General features: G+C 41.6%; 2 protein-coding genes and 1 long non-coding RNA gene across 10 annotated transcripts in view; 1 reads left to right on the plus strand and 2 right to left on the minus strand.

The window, feature by feature from the left end:
* LOC106581456 (GMP synthase [glutamine-hydrolyzing]) overlaps window positions 1-3574 on the minus strand; it is a 28848-nt gene extending 25274 nt beyond the window's left edge. The window contains exons 1-4 of the mRNA XM_014163522.2: window positions 3319-3574; window positions 1548-1723; window positions 711-825; window positions 421-518 (exon numbers count right to left, since the gene is read on the minus strand). Of these exons, the coding sequence (XP_014018997.1) occupies window positions 421-518; window positions 711-825; window positions 1548-1723; window positions 3319-3345 (416 nt within the window). The 5' untranslated portion in view covers window positions 3346-3574. The remainder of the gene's footprint in view (window positions 1-420; window positions 519-710; window positions 826-1547; window positions 1724-3318) is intronic.
* Window positions 3575-9669: 6095 nt separating this feature from the next.
* LOC106581457 (acetyl-coenzyme A transporter 1) lies at window positions 9670-21258 on the plus strand. 8 transcript variants are annotated; one of them, XM_045704033.1, is made up of 11 exons: window positions 9752-9980; window positions 10732-10759; window positions 11480-11922; window positions 12031-12190; window positions 12282-12477; window positions 13115-13317; window positions 15389-15493; window positions 15621-15700; window positions 15820-15937; window positions 18197-18412; window positions 18560-21258. In XM_045704033.1, the coding sequence occupies exons 3-11, from the start codon at window positions 11522-11524 to the stop codon at window positions 18740-18742; spliced, it is 1662 nt and encodes a 553-aa protein (XP_045559989.1). In that variant the 5' UTR covers window positions 9752-9980; window positions 10732-10759; window positions 11480-11521; the 3' UTR covers window positions 18743-21258. The 8 variants fall into 8 exon arrangements, with proteins under 8 accessions (XP_045559990.1, XP_014019003.1, XP_045559989.1 ...); XM_014163526.2 differs by lacking the exon at window positions 9752-9980 and adding an exon at window positions 9990-10551; XM_014163524.2 differs by lacking the exon at window positions 9752-9980 and adding an exon at window positions 9991-10566.
* LOC106581458 (uncharacterized) lies at window positions 13109-13517 on the minus strand. Its single transcript, XR_006761041.1, has 2 exons — window positions 13488-13517; window positions 13109-13404 (listed from the first exon to the last, which is right to left on the minus strand). It is a non-coding gene; the product is annotated as an uncharacterized lncRNA (long non-coding RNA).
* Window positions 21259-23084: the final 1826 nt, after the last annotated feature.

Below are 23084 nucleotides of genomic sequence, written 5' to 3' on the forward strand. Positions count from 1 at the left end.
GAGTGAGGTATTTCACCAGACCGCCAACCTTGCACGAGCAACGAAGAGGCGTTGCTTATTTTTGAATGACTCAGAGACGCTGCGTCAGACCTTTTATAGGGTAGAAGGGATGTCCCTCCCCGACGCACAAATCTCGACATCCAGCCTATCATGGCTGGCGTAGTGTAATAAAGGCTTCTGACGAATACACTGGGGGCGTATCTCATAAGTGAAACACCGAAATGAATACTTGAAAGAAAACTGAAGTATGTGACCGTTGGAATTTTGATCCAGTTCGCGTCAAACACATGGCTCTGGGACAAACCAATCAAAAACACTAGTTTTTGCTCTTCTAACCATTAACCTATTTTCTCAGAGTGGTTATGGTGAAACTGTTTTCTATCTGCCTACACTGAAGAATATTTAGTTCTTCCAACACACCTGAAGAGAGAACAGGTGTTGTCCAGTCCGATGTTGAATACTCCATCCTCTCTCACACTCTTCCTGTGTACTGTTCCTCCAAAAACTTTATTCATCATCTGTGGAGAGGACAATTGATCATTAGCCTCTTAAATCTGCATCTTGTATTGATTGAAATAACTCCTTTCATTTGTATGTGATGTGTACATAAGAAAGTGATTCTTAGTGGGTTTTATCCAAATGATCTGTCTTATGCTAAGGTCTTCCAGGAGGGAGGTTTCATGTGTGTGTATTTCTCAGGGCCCTCCTACCTGCATTCCATAGCAGATACCCAGGACAGGCTTTCCAATGGTGAATATGGCAGGGTCAAACCAGGGGGCATCCTCAGCATACACAGAATTAGGACCACCAGAAATGATGATCGCTCTGGAGACAGAGAAAGGGGGAGGAACGTTTTTTTTTAAAGTGTAGAAGGAAGGAGGATAAATATTGAAAGGCAAAAGACAAACAATCAATGTCATCATACACAACAACAGAGTAGTCATTTCATACTAATAGCATAGACATGAGCATACAGCTGTTTGAAAGCCCCACCTCTCTCTAGTGGGCCCATAGTTTAGACATTCTCTATTGTCTGTTCAAACCGAAGCATTCCAAAAAGGTGAGTGTGTGTGCACATCTATTCTGTAGGGGCGGAGACACGATTTAGCAAACTGTAATGGAAAAATAGTGTCTCCTAAAAAAGCCCCCCATGCCCTCTCTCTCCTTTCTGCAGAGAGACGGGGACCTCTCCTAAGCAGTAGAATGCAGTGTAAACACACACTCCCTCCCTCCAAGGTCAGATAATACAAAATATACAGTAACATTTCATATATTTACAAAGACCTGCTTAGTCTAGCCACTGGTTTGTATTCCTTTGTATAGGGCTCCAGGCTCTCTCATTGGCTGTCCTGACAACTGTGTTCTTCCACAGACGATGGACAGATAAAGAGGGGCTCTTGGGAATTATCACAGTGTCATTATTCTGACAGGTTCTCTCTCTCACACCTACATTTATGCATTTTCTTGTTTATTTCAAAATGTTTGGTCCAGGTTGGTTGACTTTGTAAATGCCACCCAGGTGCAAGTGTGATGTCAGTCAGTCTCACCTGAAGCCTTGTTCTCTGATGGCGAAGGCTGGCGTCTCTAGTGGGAGGATCTCTGAGCGGACAAACAGCTCTCTGATCCGCCTGTCAATCACCTTGCCGTACTGAGCCCCGGCGTCCAGGATGACCACTGCCCCCTCACATGAACCATTCTGAGGCTCAATGCTGCTGATGTCCAGCTGGGGGAGAACACACACACTGTCCTGACCACGTACCAACACTCAATCAGGATAACCACATAGGCCTACGTGTGGAATAGCCTTCAACAATGTTGTTTTTAATGAAGATACAATAGTCTATTTTCCCAACACAATGGTTGAACCAGCGGGTGTTCAAAAAGCGTTGCAAACCGTTAAATTCATTCAAAGACAGGCAAAACCATTTGCGATGGTGAATGGCCCCACTTCGGTAATCTCATTGTGAGGAACGGGATTCATTAAGGCCAGAACACAATTTGAGACATGTGAGTCTCAGTACTGAGAATAGGACGTGCAGAATCACGAGTCCAACAGAAGCTAGGGGCCTGAGCATGGTCCAGTAGGGAGCAGCTTTGGTAAACTGTTCAGTCAAGTAGGGGCTTTAACCTGCCTTTTGAGATTTCTAGTGACCAGATAGATGCTTCAAGCCAGGATTCACAAGCCAGAGGACGTTACTCTAGAATAGATATATCGAAACAAGTTGTTTTTCAGTTAAATCTATATACCCGCCCCTTATGCATGATTTATGTAGGCAGCCATTGATTCATTGATATGGCAGTCAAGTGTTATCAAGGGAGATAGATAGTGACTGTCTTAAAAATCACTATGGTTACAAGCTTAATATTCTTATCAAAACTGTACATTTCTCATTCAATACATTGGGGCATTAGACGTGGGCAAAACAAATTCAACTCACTGCTCTAGTAGTAAATTGTGAAACTGAGATGTCCCCACGTGGTTTCTGACACTCCGTACTTCCGTCAATGAAAAACAACAGGCATTCGCTCGTGTATCAAGCACTGCAAGTGACACCATTATTAAAGCCCTAAAACTGCGAACCACACATTGCATATAAAACCGCGTCGATATTGGATGTGGAGTTGTTATACTGGGCCTGCTTTCCCGGAGAAAAGTAAATACGATGGTTGGCCTTTGCTGCAGCTGGCACAACTGTGTGGTGGGTGGACAGACTGGAGACCGGGCGCTAGTTAGCTGGCAAGTCATAGTTAGCTAGCCACCAACCCGATTCTTTATGTTAAATGACAGAAAAAACATGCATGCTCGTAACACAATCTCGAACTGTTGCTACGAAGTTGAAATGTATAAAGTCCACGACAATCTGTAACTACATTGCTAGCTATCATGCTAGTGAGCTAACAATATCGGGCTATTGCTAACGTTAGTTAGCCAACTACAGTAGTCGATATCCAGCTGTGCGGCTACCGTGCGGCTGCAGCTAGCTAAGCTAAATTACACGCGGCTTCTGCTAGCAATGTCTACACCATGAAAGATACAATAGTGGCATAAAAGTTAAATTCACTATCTGCTGGAGGTTTATAAAACCCTCCAAAACATACATTTAAAAGACGAGGCAACAGGCATGGAGACGGGCATCTCCGACGGAGGTGAACGCACGCCGCAAGTTTGCTGAAAACACGACACAGGCCGTAGCTAACCGGGGACTCCCAGCGCCCATGTCCCGCAGCCGACAACCACCGACAGACAGCCGATACACATTGAACGAGAAACGGGATATGTTGCTTCCTTGGCGGCACACAGGCCGTTATTTGACTGACCTTGGTATCTCCGTTGCACAGAGCCATGGATGAGTGTAGCGGAATGGACTCTGCTCCTCGGTCTTCCAGATAGTACGCAACAGAGAGAGACTAGTGGCTGCTCGCTGAGTTGTTGCGCCGACCGCTGACGAAAATGTGTGCTAACTAGCGCTTCCGTAGCTACAATACTCACTGTCTGGCTGGCTTTCTATGACCGTGCACTGTCCGACCACTTCGCTCAAAGACTGTCGCTGTCCCCTCCCCTCTCGGAGAGTAGTGACTGTCTGCGTGGGAATAAGGGCTTCCAGGGAGGAGTACTCCTGGATAATTTAGTGGAAAAGTTTATTATGGAAAAGCTGCTGCAGTTTTACAAGGGGATGAATTCGACCCATGTCTATCTATATCACGTGAATAATGTAAATAGTATGTAATTGATGGAGGACTAAACACCACTCCACTGAGAAAGACGTTTCTGGGGATAATTTTGGATCCCTCTGTGGGTGAAGTATAACGGGAGCTATGAGGGGAAATCCAGACAACGGTATGTCTGGATCATGGGTTCAGCTTCAACTAAAGGAACAGAGTGTTTGTACACTCACTGTGTGTTAACATGGTACACTGCATGTAATAGACAAATATGAAGAGGAGTCTTATGATCACACCATGAAAGATGCAATAGTGGCATAAAAGTTACATTCACTATCTGCTGGAAGGGACTGTTAAAGAAGGTTCTCTGCTGTTGGAGTAGATGGAAAATGGACATGTGAACTTTACTGACTTTATTGTCCCCATGGGGAAATTTTGTTGCAGTGTCATGTACACGTTTAAAGTGGTGTTTAAATACAAAACAAATTGACAATACAACTTTCATAATGGTTACATACCAATAAAAAGAGGCTAGCCTGCCGGCCTTCCTGGGTTGATAGGAACATTAGCCAAAGCTATTTAGGAGGGATATCACACCTGGCACAAATGAATGTCTAGTTGTGTTTTTCCTGCTGATGGCTGCCCTATACCTGTGCCCAGAGGGGAGTAGTTCAAAGTCTGGGTACATGGGGGGCTTGGTCTAAAAAGATTTTGTGAGCCTTGCAGAGGGCCCTGACCTTAAAGATCTCATCCAGGCCTGACTGTTTGGCTCCAAGTACCTTGCTTGCTGTGGTGATAATCCTTCTCAGCATAATTCTCTGGCTGACAGTGGCATTGCCAAACCAACAAACAATACAAAAAGTTAAAATACTATCAATGAAAGATTTGTAAGACAGAGTCAGTAAAGTACAATTAACATTAAAAGATCCCAGCTTGTTGAGGAAGTACAGTCTCTGTTGACTCTTTTGTAGATCAGGTCTGTACATTTACTCCACTGAAGCTTATTGTCCAAGAGTACACCCAGATATTTGTATTCCTCTACAATCTCTATGTTCTGACCTCTGATAGATGTTGTACACTTCCTGAAGTCAATGCACATCTCTTTGGTCTTGTTGGTATTGAGGACCAAGTGTGATTCATCACACCACTCTACAAAGTCATCTAGGACCGGGCCATGGTGTTCCACATCATCATGCAACAGCCTGACGAGGGTAGTGTCTTCTGCAAACTTAAGGTGTTTGTCAGGATGGGAACTAGTACAACTATTAGTGTACAGGAGTGGGGACTAAAAACATCCCTGAGGAGTGCTTGTGTTGGTGGTGCGTATGTCCCACATGTGGGGACCCACCTTGATCCGCTGTGACCGCTGGCTCAGGAAGTCCAACAGTCACAAAACCAGCCCTCCATCTAAGGAGAAGTCCTGAATGAGTCTGTGCCAGAATGTTTATTTTATTTATTTTATTTCACCTTTAACCAGGGAGGCAAGTTGAGAGCAAGTTCTCATTTACAATTGCGACCTGGCCAAGATAAAGCAAAGCAGTTTGACACATACAACAACACAGAGTTACACATGGAGTAAAACAAACCTACAGTCAATAATATAGTAGAAAAATAAGTATAATATATACAAAGTGAGCAAATGAGGTGAGATAAGGGAGGTAAAGGCAAAAAAGGCCATGGTGGCGAAGTAAATACAATATAGCAAGTAAAACACTGGAATGGTAGATTTGCAGTGGAAGAAAGTGCAAAGTAGAAATATAAATAATAGGGTGCAAAGGAGCAAAATAAATAAATGAATACAGTAGGGAAGGAGTAGTTGTTTGGGCTAAATTATAGATGGGCTATGTACAGGTGCAGTAATCTGTGAGCTGCTCTGACAGCTGGTGCTTAAAGCTAGTGAGGGATATAAGTGTTTCCAGTTTCAGAGATTTTTGTAGTTCGTTCCAGTCATTGGCAGCAGAGAACTGGAAGGAGAGGCGGCCGAAGCAGGAAGGCTGGATGTAAGGCTGGATTGTGTTGAAGGCAGAAGAAAAAGTCAACAAACAAAACCCTGACATTGACAAAACCCTGAACCTTTGTTCAAGTTCTGTATTGTGTACCTTCAGTTAAATTATGGAACACCCGAGGAGGGCAGAGGAGAGGAATCTCACAGCAAAGAGACAGAATGCCACTACTGGAACAAAATGATTCAACTGTTGTGCTGTAGGGTCATGTTTCACCCGGAACATTCTGGTTTGTTCATGTGGGATTATTATCATTATTTTAAAGATGAATCATATTTGTAAAATAATAAAGAAAGCCGCTGGATATATAATTTGACTCGTGGTTGGATGGATGCAGTTATCAGGGAGGTTTCTCTCTAACAGCATCTCTCCCATGTATCAAATGCTGAGAGGAGGAAATTAGGGGAGAAATGATCCATTCTAAATGGCAAATTGTCAGAAAAATACTGTAGAAATGAGTACCACTAGATCAGGCCAAGACGGGAAATTAGAAGATAAATAAAATGGTTATTATTTTGTAGTTATAATGTAATGTCAAATAATACCCATATATAGCCTCTCTACTGTATATAGCCTCTACAGTATGTAGCCTCTACTGTATATAGCCTCTACTGTATGTAGCCTCGCTACTGTTATTATTCACTGTCTTTTTACTGTTGTTTTTTATTTCCTTATCTATTGTTCACCTAATACCTATTTTTTACTTAAATATTGCACTGTTGGTTAGGGCCTGTAAGTAAGCATTTCACTGTAAGGTGTTGTATTCGGCACACGTGACAAATAAACTTTGATTTGATATAGTGGACTGTCAATTCAAGTTTGAGGCCTAGCAATCCACCCCAAACCCTCATCCCCTTTCTATCTGAAACAGTGACTTCTTGTGTATGGGGTTAGCTAACGCAGTGTCACATGCTTTATCCTAGTTTGCCTGTCTGCCTGGTCTGGTCACATGACATTAAGCAGTTTCACATGGTCCTCATAGCTGTGGCATATAGGAGCGTGCAGTCATTCATTACCTTAGACACAGAATGGAGACTCACCCTGGTTGACACGATGGATGCTTTACATCGGCATTTACTTATATTACTATGAAAGGGGGCCCCTCACAACATAGCTCTTGTTTTAGGTCGGGTGAGTTGGTAGGAGCAGGGTGATATGGGCCAAAGGGCTATCAGTTACCCCTCTAAAGTCTGTTTAAGAAACACCTCACCTTGACACTGTCACGCTCAGCATGAAAATATAAGTAACAGATCCATTCACAAACTGACAAATTATATCAGATTTAGAAAATGTCCTGCATTAATTCAACTGCAGCCTGTATGAAATAAAACTGTTTTCAAGCTATCAGTGGAGGGCAGAGATTTGCTCTGAGGAATTTGCTATTAATGTATCATAGGATACAGCCTCCATATTGTGAGAGAAATCAGCGCCGGGTTAAAGGAAAAGCTATTCAGCGGCCTTACACAATCTCTCTCATTCTATTCCTCTCCCGACACTGCCCTGTCCCCCAATCCTTCCCTCTCTATGACAAAGTGATGCATAAATGTACAATGGTAAACAGCCCAAAAGTACTGCTGTGGATAATATTTCACTTGGTTAATTATCACAGTATGAGAGAGACAGGGAGAAAACCTATCTGGGGGTTAAATTATCCCAGTGTCAATGGATGTCAGGTTTCTCTTGAAACTGTATTTGTACCAAATGACCACTAGAGGATGAACGTCAGTCAATTTTCAAAGGTGCTGTTCCCACCTTAGAAAAAAAAGACTTACCTTAAATGTAACATTTCTAAGAAAATTGGGGAAAACAGTTCCTTCCCTGTGGCTCAGTTGGTAGAGCATGGTGTTTGCAATGCCAGCATGGTGTGTGCAACGCCAGGGTTGTGGGTTCGATTCCCACGGGGGGCCAGTACAAAAAATATATATAATAACAATAATAATAAAATGCATGAAATGTATGTATTCACTACTGTAAGTCGCTCTGGATAAGAGCATCTGCTAAACGACTAAAATGTAAAAAAAAAAATATTTTTGTAGAAATGTCAAGCAGTAGGAGTATGAGTATTACCACAAACCAGCTGAGTTAACAAGTAACTACATCTACTAATGTACAATATTGTGTGTGGAAGTACATCATTTCTATCCTATCAAATGATCAGTGTGCCTACTAGTAACTTATAATGTGAGATCAATGAAACATGGAGATGTGATGAAATCCTTGGTGAGATATTACCATGTGTCTCACAGGACATGGGCTCAAAAAATAATGGCAGGTTCATTAGAGACTGAAAATATTTGGCATGGGTCCCCAGATCCTCAAAAGTTCTACAGCTGCACCATCGAGAACATCCTGACCGGTTGCATCACTGACTGGTATGGCAACAGTTCGGAATCCGACCGTAAGGCGCTACAGAGGGTAGTGCGTACAGCCCAGTACATTACTCGGGACAAGCTTCCTGCCATCCAGGACCTATATACTAGGCGGTGTCAGAGGAAGGCCCAAAAAATTGTCCCCCAAGTCATAGACTGTTCTCTCTGCTACCGCACGGCAAGCGGTACCGGAGCACCAAGTCTAGGTCCAAAAGGCTCCTTAACAGCTTCTACCCCCAAGCCATAAGACTGCTGAACAATTAATCAAATGGCCACCCAGATTATTTGCATTGACCCCCCCTGTTTATTATCTATGCAGTCAGTTTACCCCTACCTACATGTACAAATTACCTCAACTAACCTGTACCTCCGCACACTGACTCGGCACTGGTACCCACATTATTGTTATTTTATTGTGTTATTTTTTACTTTAGTGTATTTAGTAAATCTTTAATTAACTCTATTTTCTTAACTGCATTGTTGGTTAAGGGCTTGTAAGTAAGCAATTCATGGTAAGGTCTACACCTGTTGTATTCGGTGCATGTGACAAATAACATTTGATTTGATTACATTAAGTAATAGGCATAAACGTAGGATCGAGAGTGTGGTCACTTTTTATTTATTTTATTTTTCCGTTATTTTACTTAAATCCATGGCCCTCTAATTATTAGTCACAATCTATAACTATAATCTATAATTCTTAGATATAATATGTAACAAAAAGTTAGAAGAGATTAGCTATTAGATTCAATATATACAAGTGCCCTCCTTAATTATTGGGACAGTGAAGCATTTTTTCTTCTTTTGGATCTAAACTCAAAATATATGAGGTTAAAGTACAGACTGTCAGCTTTAATTTGAGGATATTTTCATCCATATCGGGTGAACAGTTTAGAAATTACAGCACTTTTTGTAAGTAATCCCACCATTTTATGGGAGCAAAAGTATTGGGACAAACTTATTGAAGTATTAAAATGCTAGGTATTTAGTCCCATATTCATAGCACGCAATGACTACATCAAGCTTGTGACTACACATTCTCTGGACACATTTGCTGTTTATTTATTTATTTTTTATTATTATTTTGTGCCCAAAAGAAATGAATGGTAAATAATATATTGTGTAATTTTGTACTGACTTTTATTTTAAATAAGAATATAATATGTTTCTAAACACTGCTACCATGATTGTGGATAGTCCTGAATTAATTGTGAATAATGATGAGTGAGAAAGTTACAGATGCACCAATATCATACCACCAAGACATGCTAACCTCTCATCATTACAATAACGGGAGCTTAGCACTTTTGGGGAGTATGATATTTGTGTGTCTTTAACTGTGTGTGTATATATATTTGGCATGGGTCCCCAGATCCTCAAAAGTTGCAAATGTCAATCTTTAATAAAAATAATAAGAATTAAAAAAAACATATATACATATATAACATATATGTAAAAAACATATATACATATATATACATATATACATACTATATATTTTTATATATATATATATTTTTTTTTAAATTCCTATTATTTTTATTAAAGATTGACATTTGCAACTGTAGTGAGTGACCTTTGATCATGACTCTCAGTTCCACTACATAACATATACGAGTCGATGGACGAAGGCGTCTTCTGTACTGGGGAGTTTTGTTATTAAGAGCGCTAACGATCGGTCTGAACATTAACACTTGCGATACGGTTTTGTAAGCATAACGACCTTCCTATCTTTCATATCATCGAGAAATACTTTTCGAAAGAAAAGGTTAAATTGATACACAGTGTTATGGCATGTGACAATGTTACGGCGCATATATGTTTACAGAAAACGACCTGCGTCTCATAACACTTGTGTGTAAACGGAAGGCAGACTCCACAAACTCTTTTCACTAAAAAATACTTTCGACCGCAACTGTGTTAAAACCGGTTAAAACAGTGTACAGTAAGTGTGTATTTTGCATTTGTGAAATGATTTTGATGTGATATGAAAGTACAGGGATATATATGTTTCTTGAACCATAACACAAATGAGAATCTATTCACGTTTAGATGGGACTATTTGGCTGTTTTGGCTTCCATAGTCAATTCAGCTTTAAACAAAACATACAAGGTCCTTGGACTATAAGGAGTAACGTTATTCTACCTTTATTTCAACAAGAAACACAGACTGAGACCAAGGTCTCTTTTACAGCTGGGCCCTGGTATACATGTTTACACGTACAGTTTAGGTACAATGATTAGAAACTTAACAAGACAAACAAAACGATCACAGATAACACAAAAAAATACAGTAGCAGATTATTAAATGTACACATAGGTTATTCCCCTAACAGCGTTAGGCTCATTATTGGGCTGAACCACACGAAACGCATAAGAATGTGTACGCAGATCCAAGCGGAACCTTTATTAACATCATTTTGACACGTCATCTGAAGCACACGGACTCATGTCGACGTTACACACATAGCTACACTTCCTCGCCCTCTGAAAAAACGATCTACCGATGTAACCAGGTGAAGGCCAAATAGGTAGCTATGTCTGTGTTTTTGACCGTATTAAATGCAATTCATACATAGTTCAAGGCAACGTTCGCAGTCGAATCAACTACAATCCATTTTTTTTAATGATAGTCGACACATTCATTCATTAATCATTCATTGTTTGGTTTGGCATGTGGTGTCGCATGACAACAGTCAACACAAGGTCGCATGACAACACAAGGTAACGTCAAAGATTGTTATAACGTTATGATAACATGCTTAGCTTGCTAACTATCTTGTCATCGCTCATTCATTGTCTAATGTTTGATCTTCAATTACCATTTGAACCCATATTTATTTAATTCACATGGCCTTTTTGTTGTGTGTATTAGCTAATAAAAGAAACTCCAGGAAATACGTTGTTTTGGTTCCCACCCACATCATGAGCTTGCTGGTGCCTGCTTGGGCTTAGTCAACAGGAGAACGATGATTATTCAAAATGTATGCCTTCTCTCTCCCATGGATTAAGACTTCTAACTAGCAACCTTCTCTCTCCAATTGGTCTGGATTAAGACTTCTAGCTTGCAACCTTGTTTATGCAGTAGCTGAGCATTACTGTACTAGCTGGAGATGCTAATTAGGGTCTCATCCAGACAAGGAATTCACTTGTTTGTAGTTGTACATTGCTTTGACAAAGGAAACCAACCTCAGACAAGTGTTGGCAATGAACATTGAGACCTAGAGCCCTCAAACTCAACTCTGGACCTTGAAGCCAGTTCCAATGCATTTTCTAATTGTTCCCCTCCAATCAGGGACTGATTTAGACCAGGGACACCAGGTGTGAGCAATTCATTATCAGGTTGAGCAGAGTTGAGTACCCTTGGCCAAGACGTAACCCATATAAAAACACAAACGGAGGGAGAGAACATGACTAACCCCTGCCTGCATCCTTCCTCTCCAGGTTCCCAGAGGGCACAGCTGGTTTGATGCCCGCGGCTCCACAATGGAGCTATCTGACTCAGTCACACATAAGAACGGGCGGCAGAGGAAGCCTGCTGTCCCCCAGGGGGACATGAGTGACGGGAATAGGGTTCGCAACACCACCCCTGACCTGGAGGAGGAGGGGGAAGCGTTGCTTCAAGGATCCGACACGGAGAACAACGGACATCCCAGTGTGCAGCCTGGGATCAGAGGGGAGCTGGGGAATGTATCTCTGCTGCTCTTCCTTTATGTCCTCCAGGGCATCCCTCTGGGCCTGGCCGGGAGCATCCCTCTCATCCTGCAGAGTAAGAACGTCAGCTACAAGGACCAGGCCTTCTTCAGCTTTGTTTTCTGGCCCTTCAGTCTCAAGCTGCTGTGGGCCCCGCTGGTTGACGCGCTCTACCTGACCAGGTTTGGACGCCGGTAAGACAATGATTTATAAGACTGATACGTTAACTTTATGTTTTATATTGTGTCTGATGGGTTGACTGCTGCAATCAAATGAGTCAAAGCCTCATCTCTCCCTCTTAGGAAGTCATGGCTGGTGCCCACCCAGTACCTGCTGGGTCTCTTCATGCTGTACCTGTCGGTTATCGTGGATACGCTGCTGAAAAGTGATGAGGGGCAGGGCCCCGATGTGATAACCCTGACGGCGGTGTTCTTCATGCTGGCCTTTCTGGCAGCCACCCAGGTAACTAACACACACACACACACACACACACACACTCACACTCACACTCCAAGTTATTGTGATACAGAACTCTGTTATATTCCCATCCCAGGACATAGCAGTGGATGGCTGGGCTCTGACCATGCTGTCTAGGGAGAACGTGGGCTACGCTTCCACCTGTAACTCTGTAGGACAGACTGCTGGCTACTTCCTAGGCAATGTGCTCTTCCTGGCCCTGGAGTCAGCTGACTTCTGCAACAAATACCTGAGAGCAGAGCCTAAAGAGACTGGCATCGTGACACTGTCAGGTACAGAGGGAGGGCGGGAGGGAGGGAGGGAGAGACAAAGATGAGAAGGCAGAGATCAATGTCATCTATGAAGCAGGAGGAAGAACGTTAATCAAGATAATCAAGAACGTTAAGCAAGAACTGGTATTAAATACAATTACAGACATGCAAAGCTCTATGAACCCTTCCTTGCTGAAGATGGAATGTCCGTTGGCCAGGTTTTGCATTCGATCATCTTGCCCTGAGTAAACAATAGGTACTAAAGACGATGGTATCAGAATTGTAGGACATCTTTGTTTCCTTGTAATCTCTTGATAACCATAGTTGCGTATAACACGTACCAGGCATGTGCATTTCCTTGCATTTTAGAACATTGATACACTTTTGAGTGCAATTTTGAGGCCAGGCAACTTTTTCTTATCTGGGGAAATTTGATCAGAGCATAGATGTTGGTCATTTTTGAGCTGAAGTGAGAGAAAATAAACTCTGGTTTTGGAGTGAACTTTTGGCTGATGATTTTCCGTACGGTTTTGCCAGTCAACAGACTGTAACATGCTATAGAAGATGTGTGAATAAACCTTGACCATCATTGCACTGCTTTGCTGTTGTAATCACTCTGTAACATTGTTGTTGTCTGTGATTGGCTCCCTTGGCGCAGACTTCCTGTTTTTCTGGGGTGTGGTGTTCCTGGTGTCGACCACGCTGGTGGCCATTATGAAGAAGGAGAACGCCAGGGGACAGCACGGGAAGAAGAAGGTCCGGGAGGAGACGCAGAGCGTCGTGGAAACATACAAACTGCTGGTCTCCATCATCAAGATGCCTGCCGTGTTCACCTTCTGTAGCCTGCTGCTCACTGCTAAGGTACCTACAGCTTACTGCACCTGACTTATCTTTACATGATGCCTGCCGTGTTCACCTTCTGTAGCCTGCTGCTCACTGCTAAGGTACCTACAGCTTACTGCACCTGACTTATCTTTACATGATGCCTGCCGTGTTCACCTTCTGTAGCCTGCTGCTCACTGCTAAGGTACCTACGATACAGCTGCAACTGTAACTTACCTGACATATCTATACATGTCACCCAGTACAGATTACTGCACCTGTAATTTACCTGACATATCTATACATGTCACCCAGTACAGATTACTGCACCTGTAATTTACCTGACATATCTATACATGTCACCCAGTACAGATTACTGCACCTATAATTTACCTGACATATCTATAGAAATCACCCAGTACAGATTACTGCACCTGTAATTTACCTGACATATCTATAGAAATCACCCAGTACAGATTACTGCACCTGTAATTTACCTGATATATCTATATATAACACCCAGTACAGATTACTGCACCTGTAATTTACCTGACATGTCTATACATGTCACCCAGTACAGATTACTGCACCTGTAATTTACCTGACATATCTATAGAAATCACCCAGTACAGATTACTGCACCTGTAATTTACCTGATATATCTATATATAACACCCAGTACAGATTACTGCACCTGTAATTTACCTGACATGTCTATACATGTCACCCAGTACAGATTACTGCACCTGTAATTTACCTGACATGTCTATACATGTCACCCAGTACAGATTACTGCACCTGTAATTTACCTGACATATCTATACATGTCACCCAGTACAGATTACTGCACCTGTAACTTACCTGACATATCTATATATATATATATATCACCCAGTACAGATTACTGCACCTGTAATTTACCTGACATATCTATACATATCACCCAGTACAGATTACTGCACCTGTAATTTACCTGACATGTCTATACATGTCACCCAGTACAGATTACTGCACCTGTAATTTACCTGACATATCTATACATGTCACCCAGTACAGATTACTGCACCTGTAATTTACCTGACATATCTATACATGTCACCCAGTACAGATTACTGCACCTGTAATTTACCTGACATATCTATAGAAATCACCCAGTACAGATTACTGCACCTGTAATTTACCTGACATATCTATAGAAATCACCCAGTACAGATTACTGCACCTGTAATTTACCTGACATATCTATACATGTCACCCAGTACAGATTACTGCACCTGTAACTTACCTGACATATCTATATATATATATATCACCCAGTACAGATTACTGCACCTGTAATTTACCTGACATATCTATACATGTCACCCAGTACAGATTACTGCACCTGTAATTTACCTGACATATCTATACATGTCACCCAGTACAGATTACTGCACCTGTAATTTACCTGACATATCTATACATGTCACCCAGTACAGATTACTGCACCTGTAATTTACCTGACATATCTATACATGTCACCCAGTACAGATTACTGCACCTGTAATTTACCTGACATATCTATACATGTCACCCAGTACAGATTACTGCACCTGTAATTTACCTGACATATCTATACATGTCACCCAGTACAGATTACTGCACCTGTAATTTACCTGACATATCTATACATGTCACCCAGTACAGATTACTGCACCTGTAATTTACCTGACATGTCTATACATGTCACCCAGTACAGATTACTGCACCTGTAATTTACCTGACATATCTATACATGTCACCCAGTACAGATTACTGCACCTGTAACTTACCTGACATATCTATATATATATATATCACCCAGTACAGATTACTGCACCTGTAATTTACCTGACATATCTATACATGTCACCCAGTACAGATTACTGCACCTGTAATTTACCTGACATGTTTATATAAATCAGGTTAAGCAGGCCAGAATGTGGTCTCACTGTTTAGCCTGTCTCTAATTTCTGAGGTGCCTACACTAACCAACCTGCCTGGACAACTAGCCTAATTGACCTGCAGTATCTAACCCAGTCACTGTAAAGGTACCTGTGGGACTTAGCAGTCTGTCTCTGTCTGTCTCCAGATGGGTTTCTCTGCAGCAGACGCAGTGACCGGTCTGAAACTGGTAGAGGCAGGTGTTCCTAAAGAGCAGCTGGCGTTACTGGCTGTCCCCATGGTCCCACTGCAGGTACTACTACCACTCATCATCAGTAAATACACCGCTGGACCACGACCACTAGACGTCTTCTACAGGGCCTTTCCCTTCAGGTATATATATACACACACACACACACACATCAGTAAATACACTACAGGTACTACTACCACTCATCATCAGTAAATACACCGCTGGACCACGACCACTAGACGTCTTCTACAGGGCCTTTCCCTTCAGGTATATATATACACACACACACACACACACACACACACACACACACACACACACACACACACACACACACACACACACACACACACACACCTCATGTACATTTGTGTTTTCCTGTGTAGGTTGTTGATAGGTCTGGGGTATGCTGTGTTGGTGTGGTGGACTCCCAGTTTAAAGCAGGATGGGGGATTCCCCCTCTACTACTACGCTATAGTACTGTTCAGCTACGCACTGCACCAGGTAATACTACTACACTATAGTACTGCACCAGGTAATACTGTTCACTGTCTATCCCATCTCTGTTCTCTCTACTACTACACTATAGTACTGCATCAGGTAATACTGTTCACACTATCTATCCCATCTCTGTTGTCTCTACTACAACACTATAGTACTGCATCAGGTAATACTGTTCACACTATCTATCCCATCTCTGTTGTCTCTACTACTACACTATAGTACTGCATCAGGTAACACTGTTCACACTATCTATCCCATCTCTGTTGTCTCTCTCTCCTCTTTCTTTCATACAGTGCCTTGCGAAAGTATTCGGCCCCCTTGAACTTTTCGACCTTTTGCCACATTTCAGGCTTCAAACATAAAGATATAAAACTGTATTTTTTTGTGAAGAATCAACAACAAGTGGGACACAATCATGAAGTGGAATGAAATTTATTGGATATTTCAAACTTTTTTAACAAATAAAAACGGAAAAATTGGGCGTGCTAAATTATTCAGCCCCTTTCAGTGCAGCAAACTCTCTCCAGAAGTTCAGTGAGGATCTCTGAATGATCCAATGTTGACCTAAATGACTAATGATGATAAATAGAATCCACCTGTGTGTAATCAAGTCTCCGTATAAATGCACCTGCTCTGTGATAGTCTCAGAGGTCCCTTTAAAGCGCAGAGAGCATCATGAAGAACAAGGAACACACCAGGCAGGTCCGAGATACTGTTGTGGAGAAGTTTAAAGCCGGATTTGGATACAAAAAGATTTCCCAAGCTTTAAACATCCCAAGGAGCACTGTGCAAGCGATAATATTGAAATGGAAGGAGTATCAGACCACTGCAAATCTACGAAGACCCGGCCGTCCCTCTAAACTTTCAACTCATACAAGGAGAAGACTGATCAGAGATGCAGCCAAGAGGCCCATGATCACTCTGGATGAACTGCAGAGATCTACAGCTGAGGTGGGAGACTCTGTCCATAGGACAACAATCAGTCGTATACTGCACAAATCTGGCCTTTATGGAAGAGTGGCAAGAAGAAAGCCATTTCTTAAAGATATCCATAAAAAGTGTTGTTTAAAGTTTGCCACTAGCCACCTGGGAGACACACCAAACATGTGGAAGAAGGTGCTCTGGTCAGATGAAACCAAAATCGAACTTTTTGGCAACAATGCAAAACGTTATGTTTGGCGTAAAAGCAACACAGCGCATCACCCTGAACACACCATCCCCACTGTCAAACATGGTGGTGGCAGCATCATGGTTTGGGCCTGCTTTTCTTCAGCAGGGGCAGGGAAGATGGTTGAAATTGATGGGAAGATGGATGGAGCCAAATACAGGACCATTCTGAAAGAAACCCTGATGGAGTCTGCAAAAGACCTGAGACTGGGACGGAGATTTGTCTTCCAACAAGACAATGATCCAAAACATAAAGCAAAATCTACAATGGAATGGTTCACAAATAAACATATCCAGGTGTTAGAATGGCCAAGTCAAAGTCCAGACCTGAATCCAATCGAGAATCTGTGGAAAGAACTGAAAACTGCTGTTCACAAACGCTCTCCATCCAACCTCACTGAGCTCGTGCTGTTTTGCAAGGAGGAATGGGCAAAAATTTCAGTCTCTCGATGTGCAAAACTGATAGAGACATTCCCCAAGCGACTTACAGCTGTAATCGCAGCAAAAGGTGGCGCTACAAAGTATTAACTTAAGGGGGCTGAATAATTTTGCACGGCCAATTTTTCTGTTTTTTATTTGTTAAAAAAGTTTGAAATATCCAATAAATTTCGTTCCACTTCATAATGGTGTCCCACTTGTTGTTGATTCTTCACAAAAAATTACAGTTTTATATCTTTATGTTTGAAGCCTGAAATGTGGCAAAAGGTCGAAAATTTCAAGGGGGCCGAATACTTTCGCAAGGCACAGTATATCTCATATATATATATTTATTTATTTATTTATATATATATATATATATATATTTATATAAAAAAATAATAATAATAATTGTTTGGCAGGCAGGAGGTTAGGAAGTGCAGCTCAGTTTCTACCTCATTTTGTGGGCAGTGTGTGATAAAACCGGTCTTCTCTTGTGAGCCAGTTCTGTTTACGGCAGCCTTTCTCAATAGCAAGGCTATGCTCACTGAGTCTATATGTAGTCAAAGCTCTCTGTCTGTGTGGAATTAGGCAGTATAAATCAACTTGATCCAGCTTGGGACGCTATACATATACATTTTCTCAAACTCCTGCCTTTCCCCTCCTTGCCCACAGGTGGCGCTGTACAGCATGTATGTGGCCTGTATGGCTTTCCATGCTAAAGTGAGTGACCCAGTGATTGGTGGGACTTACATGACCCTGCTGAACACTGTCACCAACCTGGGGGGAAACTGGCCCTCCACCCTGGCATTGTGGATGGTCGACCCACTCACCTCTAAGGAGTGCCAGGGAGCTGCTGGGCAGAATTGTGGCTCCCCAGAGGAGACGGGGGTAAGTGGGAGAGTGTGTCTACATGGAAGAGAATTACCTGACAATTATACCATTGTACTGTCGTAGTACATTAAATAGCTAGTATGTGAATTCTGTGGAAATACTTCTCTTAAACGTATGTCTTTTTCTCTCTCTTCCCTCCTACAGCTGTGTGTTAAGGAGGGCGGTGTGTGTGTGACGTCATTGGATGGTTACTATGTGGAGTCGGTGGTGTGTGTGTTGATAGGACTAACGTGGTGGGTGTGGCTAGGGAAGAGGATGAGAAGGCTACAGGACCAGAGCCCTGCAGCGTGGAGGTGCAGGATCGGCCAATGTTCACCCAGCTCCTGACCTGCACCACCCCTTCCTGACCCCAGCAAGGCCAATCGCCAGACAGCTACAGTCTGATATAAAAGCTTCTGTCAGCTCAGCCTTTAACCCTGGCCTGAACGTCACTTCCTCTCTCTCTCATTTCTGTTTCTGTCTTCCTCCGACTCTCTTTATTTCTCTCCTTTCTCTGTCCCTCTTTCTCTCGTTCTCTGACTCTTCTCAGTGTCCCTCTTTTTTCCCTCCCCTCCCTTCTTCCCACCCTTTGCTCAGTGTATATATTATCTTTCAGCAGTCTTTCTTTGCGTTAACTGTAACTGTGGTCCGGCCACCACAAGACTATGGACCATAACGGTCAATAACCACACTCTCTTGGAGAGTCAAGAGTTATATTTCTCCTTGCAACGTCACATCCTCACCATGGCTTCTGTGGGTGCCGCTTCAACTATGTCCCATTGGAAACAAAAGAAGGAACTATTCTTCTTGCTAGGAATATTTACAGTAGACATAGCTGCTCCTTCTCAATCCACATTGTCTGCTACTTAAACTATTTAACTTTCTGTCACTGTTATTTGTGCCTTGCTCTGTTCTTCAAAGACTCTGATTTTAAAGTTGGTCGGATATTTAGAAAAGGCATTCATCAACGAACGGTCATAAAAAGCAAACCACATTATATATAGATGGTTAAATATGAACTTTGAGATGGTCAGCCAAGACCTACTTGATAAATAGGTCAAATTTCTTTGTGTAACATGGAGTCAGAAATCACATTTGTATTCTTCATGGTAATCTATAGTCCCTTTAAAAGAAATGCCTAAATTATAACAGTACTGTTTTAATATACACTGAGTGTACAAAACATTAGGAACATCTTCCTATTGAGTTACTATGTTACACCTTCCTAATGTTGAGTTGCACCCCCCTCCTTTTTCCATGTTGACTCAATGCTTCCCACAGTTGTCAAGTTGGCTGGATGTCCTTTGGGTGTTGGACCATTCTTGATACACATGGGAAACTGTTGAGTGTGAAATTCAGCAGCGTTGCATTTCTTGACACAAACTGGTGTGCCTTGCACCTACCATACCCTGTTCAAAGGCACTTCAATATTTTTTTCTTGTCCATTCACCCTCTGAATGGCACAAACACAATCCATGTCTCAATTGTCTCCAGGCTTGAACATCCTACTTTAACCTGTCTCCTCCCCTTCATCTACACTGATTGAAGTGGATTTAACAAGTGACATCAATAAGGGATCATAGCTTTCACCTGGACTCACCTGGTCAGTCTGTCATGGATGGTTCTTTATGTTTTGTACACTCAGCGTATTTCTCTAATGTTTTGAATACAACAGTATTTTCTCTAAATCAGCAATGAGAGGTCAGAGGTTGTGTGAAAGGGAGAAGGCAGGTAACAGTCAGGTCAGGATCTGGGATCACCTATATCGGTTCTGTTTGGTTTATGTCATAGAAAATATCAATGTTTTTCTGTTAATTCTCAAGAGTTATTTTTATTTATTTTGGGGCTCTTTGCTCTATACTACATCAGGCTGAACAAAATAATTTGCATTGATCCATGTGTGGAACGCTGATAAATCAGATTCTGTGTTTCTCCCTTCATTTCTGCCCCTAACCACCGGTCCACATTCAGATGGGGCTCAGCTCCTGAAGGTGAAAGTCAGGGTTGGGGTGTGGGGGAAAGAGCACGCTGAGTTTCCACACCAATGCAAAGCCTTCATACTGGAACTGAGACACTTGTTAGCCTTGAACATTTCATTTTTTTAACTTTCTCTTCATTTTACATCTTGTGATGCTGATGTATGTACATTGCCTTTTATCTCTGTCAGTACTTTTAACAATTTCAAATATTGCCTAAACTCTACCAGCATTCATTTACATATGGATATGTTTGACTTGTTTTGACTTACCAAATATTTAAATTAATGTTTTTTTTATGTTTATTTTTTTTCTTGTCGGTTTGTCTTAATTTCAGTTGTACATTCTTTAAAAAAATAAAACTCCACTAGTTATTTTCCAAGATGAGTGGAGGGTTTTTAAAAGAATGTTCAACTACTGAATTTCCCATGGAATACAAATGATTTGTGATGGGCTGCTGGAAACAAATCTTTGATTCCCAACTCCCATTTATAAAAGCTGACGTTAAAGACCTGCTTGGTATTGGAGTTGTCCCTAGTGGGAACAACTCAGTGGGAATCGAACCCACAACCCTGGCATTGCAAGGGCCGTGCTCTACCGGAGGGTGACTACCCGGGTTGGGATCAATTCCATTTAATTTCCAGTCAGTTTGGGAAGTACACTACAATTCCAATCCATTCTATTCAATGCTTTTCAATTAGAAACATTTAGAGAAGAAAAAAATAAATTGACTAGAATTTTAATGTGATTGACCCGAACTCTGCACTTGTACCCTGTGAGACTTGTACGCAATGCTGTAAAATGTTCTGAGTAACTTTTGTACCAACATTCCCAAGATGTAATATTGAAAATATTTACAATAATAAATATCTTATGTAATACAATGAATATACACTGGTTTCAAATGGTTTTATCTGATTACTCATAACGTACTGTACTTTACATTATTAAATCATTTGTTAATCCTTTGTGGGTCTGTGAAGTAATAAGAATATTTGTTATATATCTCACACCTAATTTATGCAATGCATAACATTTTCTATACACGATATATAACTTTCATTTTAGCAGCAGGATTAGATAATGAAACATTTACGAAAACGCCACACCAGACGTTTTATTTGAGTGGGCAGACGGACTTTTGTAGTCTTTCAGACATTTTAACAACATGCCGGTGTCCAGGAGTGAGGCTGGGGCAGACGAGAAAGGAGAAAATACTTCTTAAAAACTATTCATGTAGTTTCTCAGTTCGCTGACGGTAATTGAACCATTGTCCGGGTAAGAACCGACTGGGACATTCAAGCATTGAGGGGGAGGGAGTAGACGGTTCGTTCAAATGAGACAGCAGATCAGCTGTTAAAATGGACTAAAGGTGTCGCTAACACGTTCCGACATCTTTAGGTAACATCTCTGTTTTCTCTTCTAGAACATCAGTACTGGACTAGCAATTGCTGGGGTAATAGTACTATCAAGGAGTATTAAATTGATAAGTAGTTTAGGTGATGCATAAAAAGCCAAATGGGATGCAGGCATGTTCCACCAAGAGGCGGTAGCGAGTCAGATTTCACACAAACCCTGGTTGAAAGAAGACGGGAGAAATTCTGTCTCTAGCCAATGTCAAGGGAATACTCATAACGACATCGACAGATTGTGGTGTTTTAACTAGACGAGATGAGTCCTTCCCTCTTGTTCAATGAAATGCCAGCTCTGCATAGGTTATAAGGTCAGGATCAATTTAGGATGGCAGTTGAGCTGTTTGCCTAATGTGTTGTTTAGTTAGTCGGCCTAACAGCCTTTTCTTCTTATAGAGATTATCAATCTCCATCCCTTGGTTTTAGAAAGGTCCTGATCTGTCGTTTTGTTTAGCTAATAGGATGATCTGTCGTTTTGTTTAGCTAATAGGATGATCTGTCGTTTTGTTTAGCTAATAGGATGATATGTCGTTTTGTTTAGCTAATAGGATGATCTGTCGTTTTGTTTAGCTAATAGGATGATCTGTCGTTTTGTTTAGCTAATAGGATGATCTGTCGTTTTGTTTAGCTAATAGGATGATCTGTCGTTTTGTTTAGCTAATAGGATGATCTGTCGTTTTGTTTAGCTAATAGGATGATCTGTCGTTTCTGTTTAGCTAAAATACTGAACAAAAATATAAACGCAACATGTAAAGTGTTGGCCCATGTTTCATGAACTGAAATAAAAGATCCCAGAAATGTTCCATATACACAAAAAGTTTATTTCTCTCATTTTGTGCACAAATTTGTTTACATCCCTGTTAGCAAACATTTCTCCTCTGCCAAGATAATCCATCCACCTGACAGGTGTGGCATATCAAGAAGCTGATTAAATGGCATGATCATTACACAGGTGCACCTTGTGCTGGGAACCACAAAAAGGCCACTCTAAAATGTGCAGTTTTGTCACACAACACAATGCCACAGATGTCTCAAGTTTTGATGAAACGTGCAATTGACATGCTGACTGCAGGAATGTCTACCAGAGCTTTTGCCAGAGAATTTAATTTTAATTTCTCTACCATAGGCTGCCTCCAATGTCGTTTAGAGAATATGGCAGTACGTCCAACTGGCCTCAAAACCGCAGACCATGTGTATTCACGTCAGAGCCACGACCTCCACATCCGTCTTAATCACCTGTGGGACCGTCTGAGACCAGCCACCCGGACAGCTGATGAGACTGAGGAGTATTTCTGTCTGTAA

This window comes from Salmo salar, chromosome ssa20, assembly GCF_905237065.1.
Source record: "Salmo salar chromosome ssa20, Ssal_v3.1, whole genome shotgun sequence".
Taxonomy (NCBI): domain Eukaryota; kingdom Metazoa; phylum Chordata; class Actinopteri; order Salmoniformes; family Salmonidae; genus Salmo; species Salmo salar.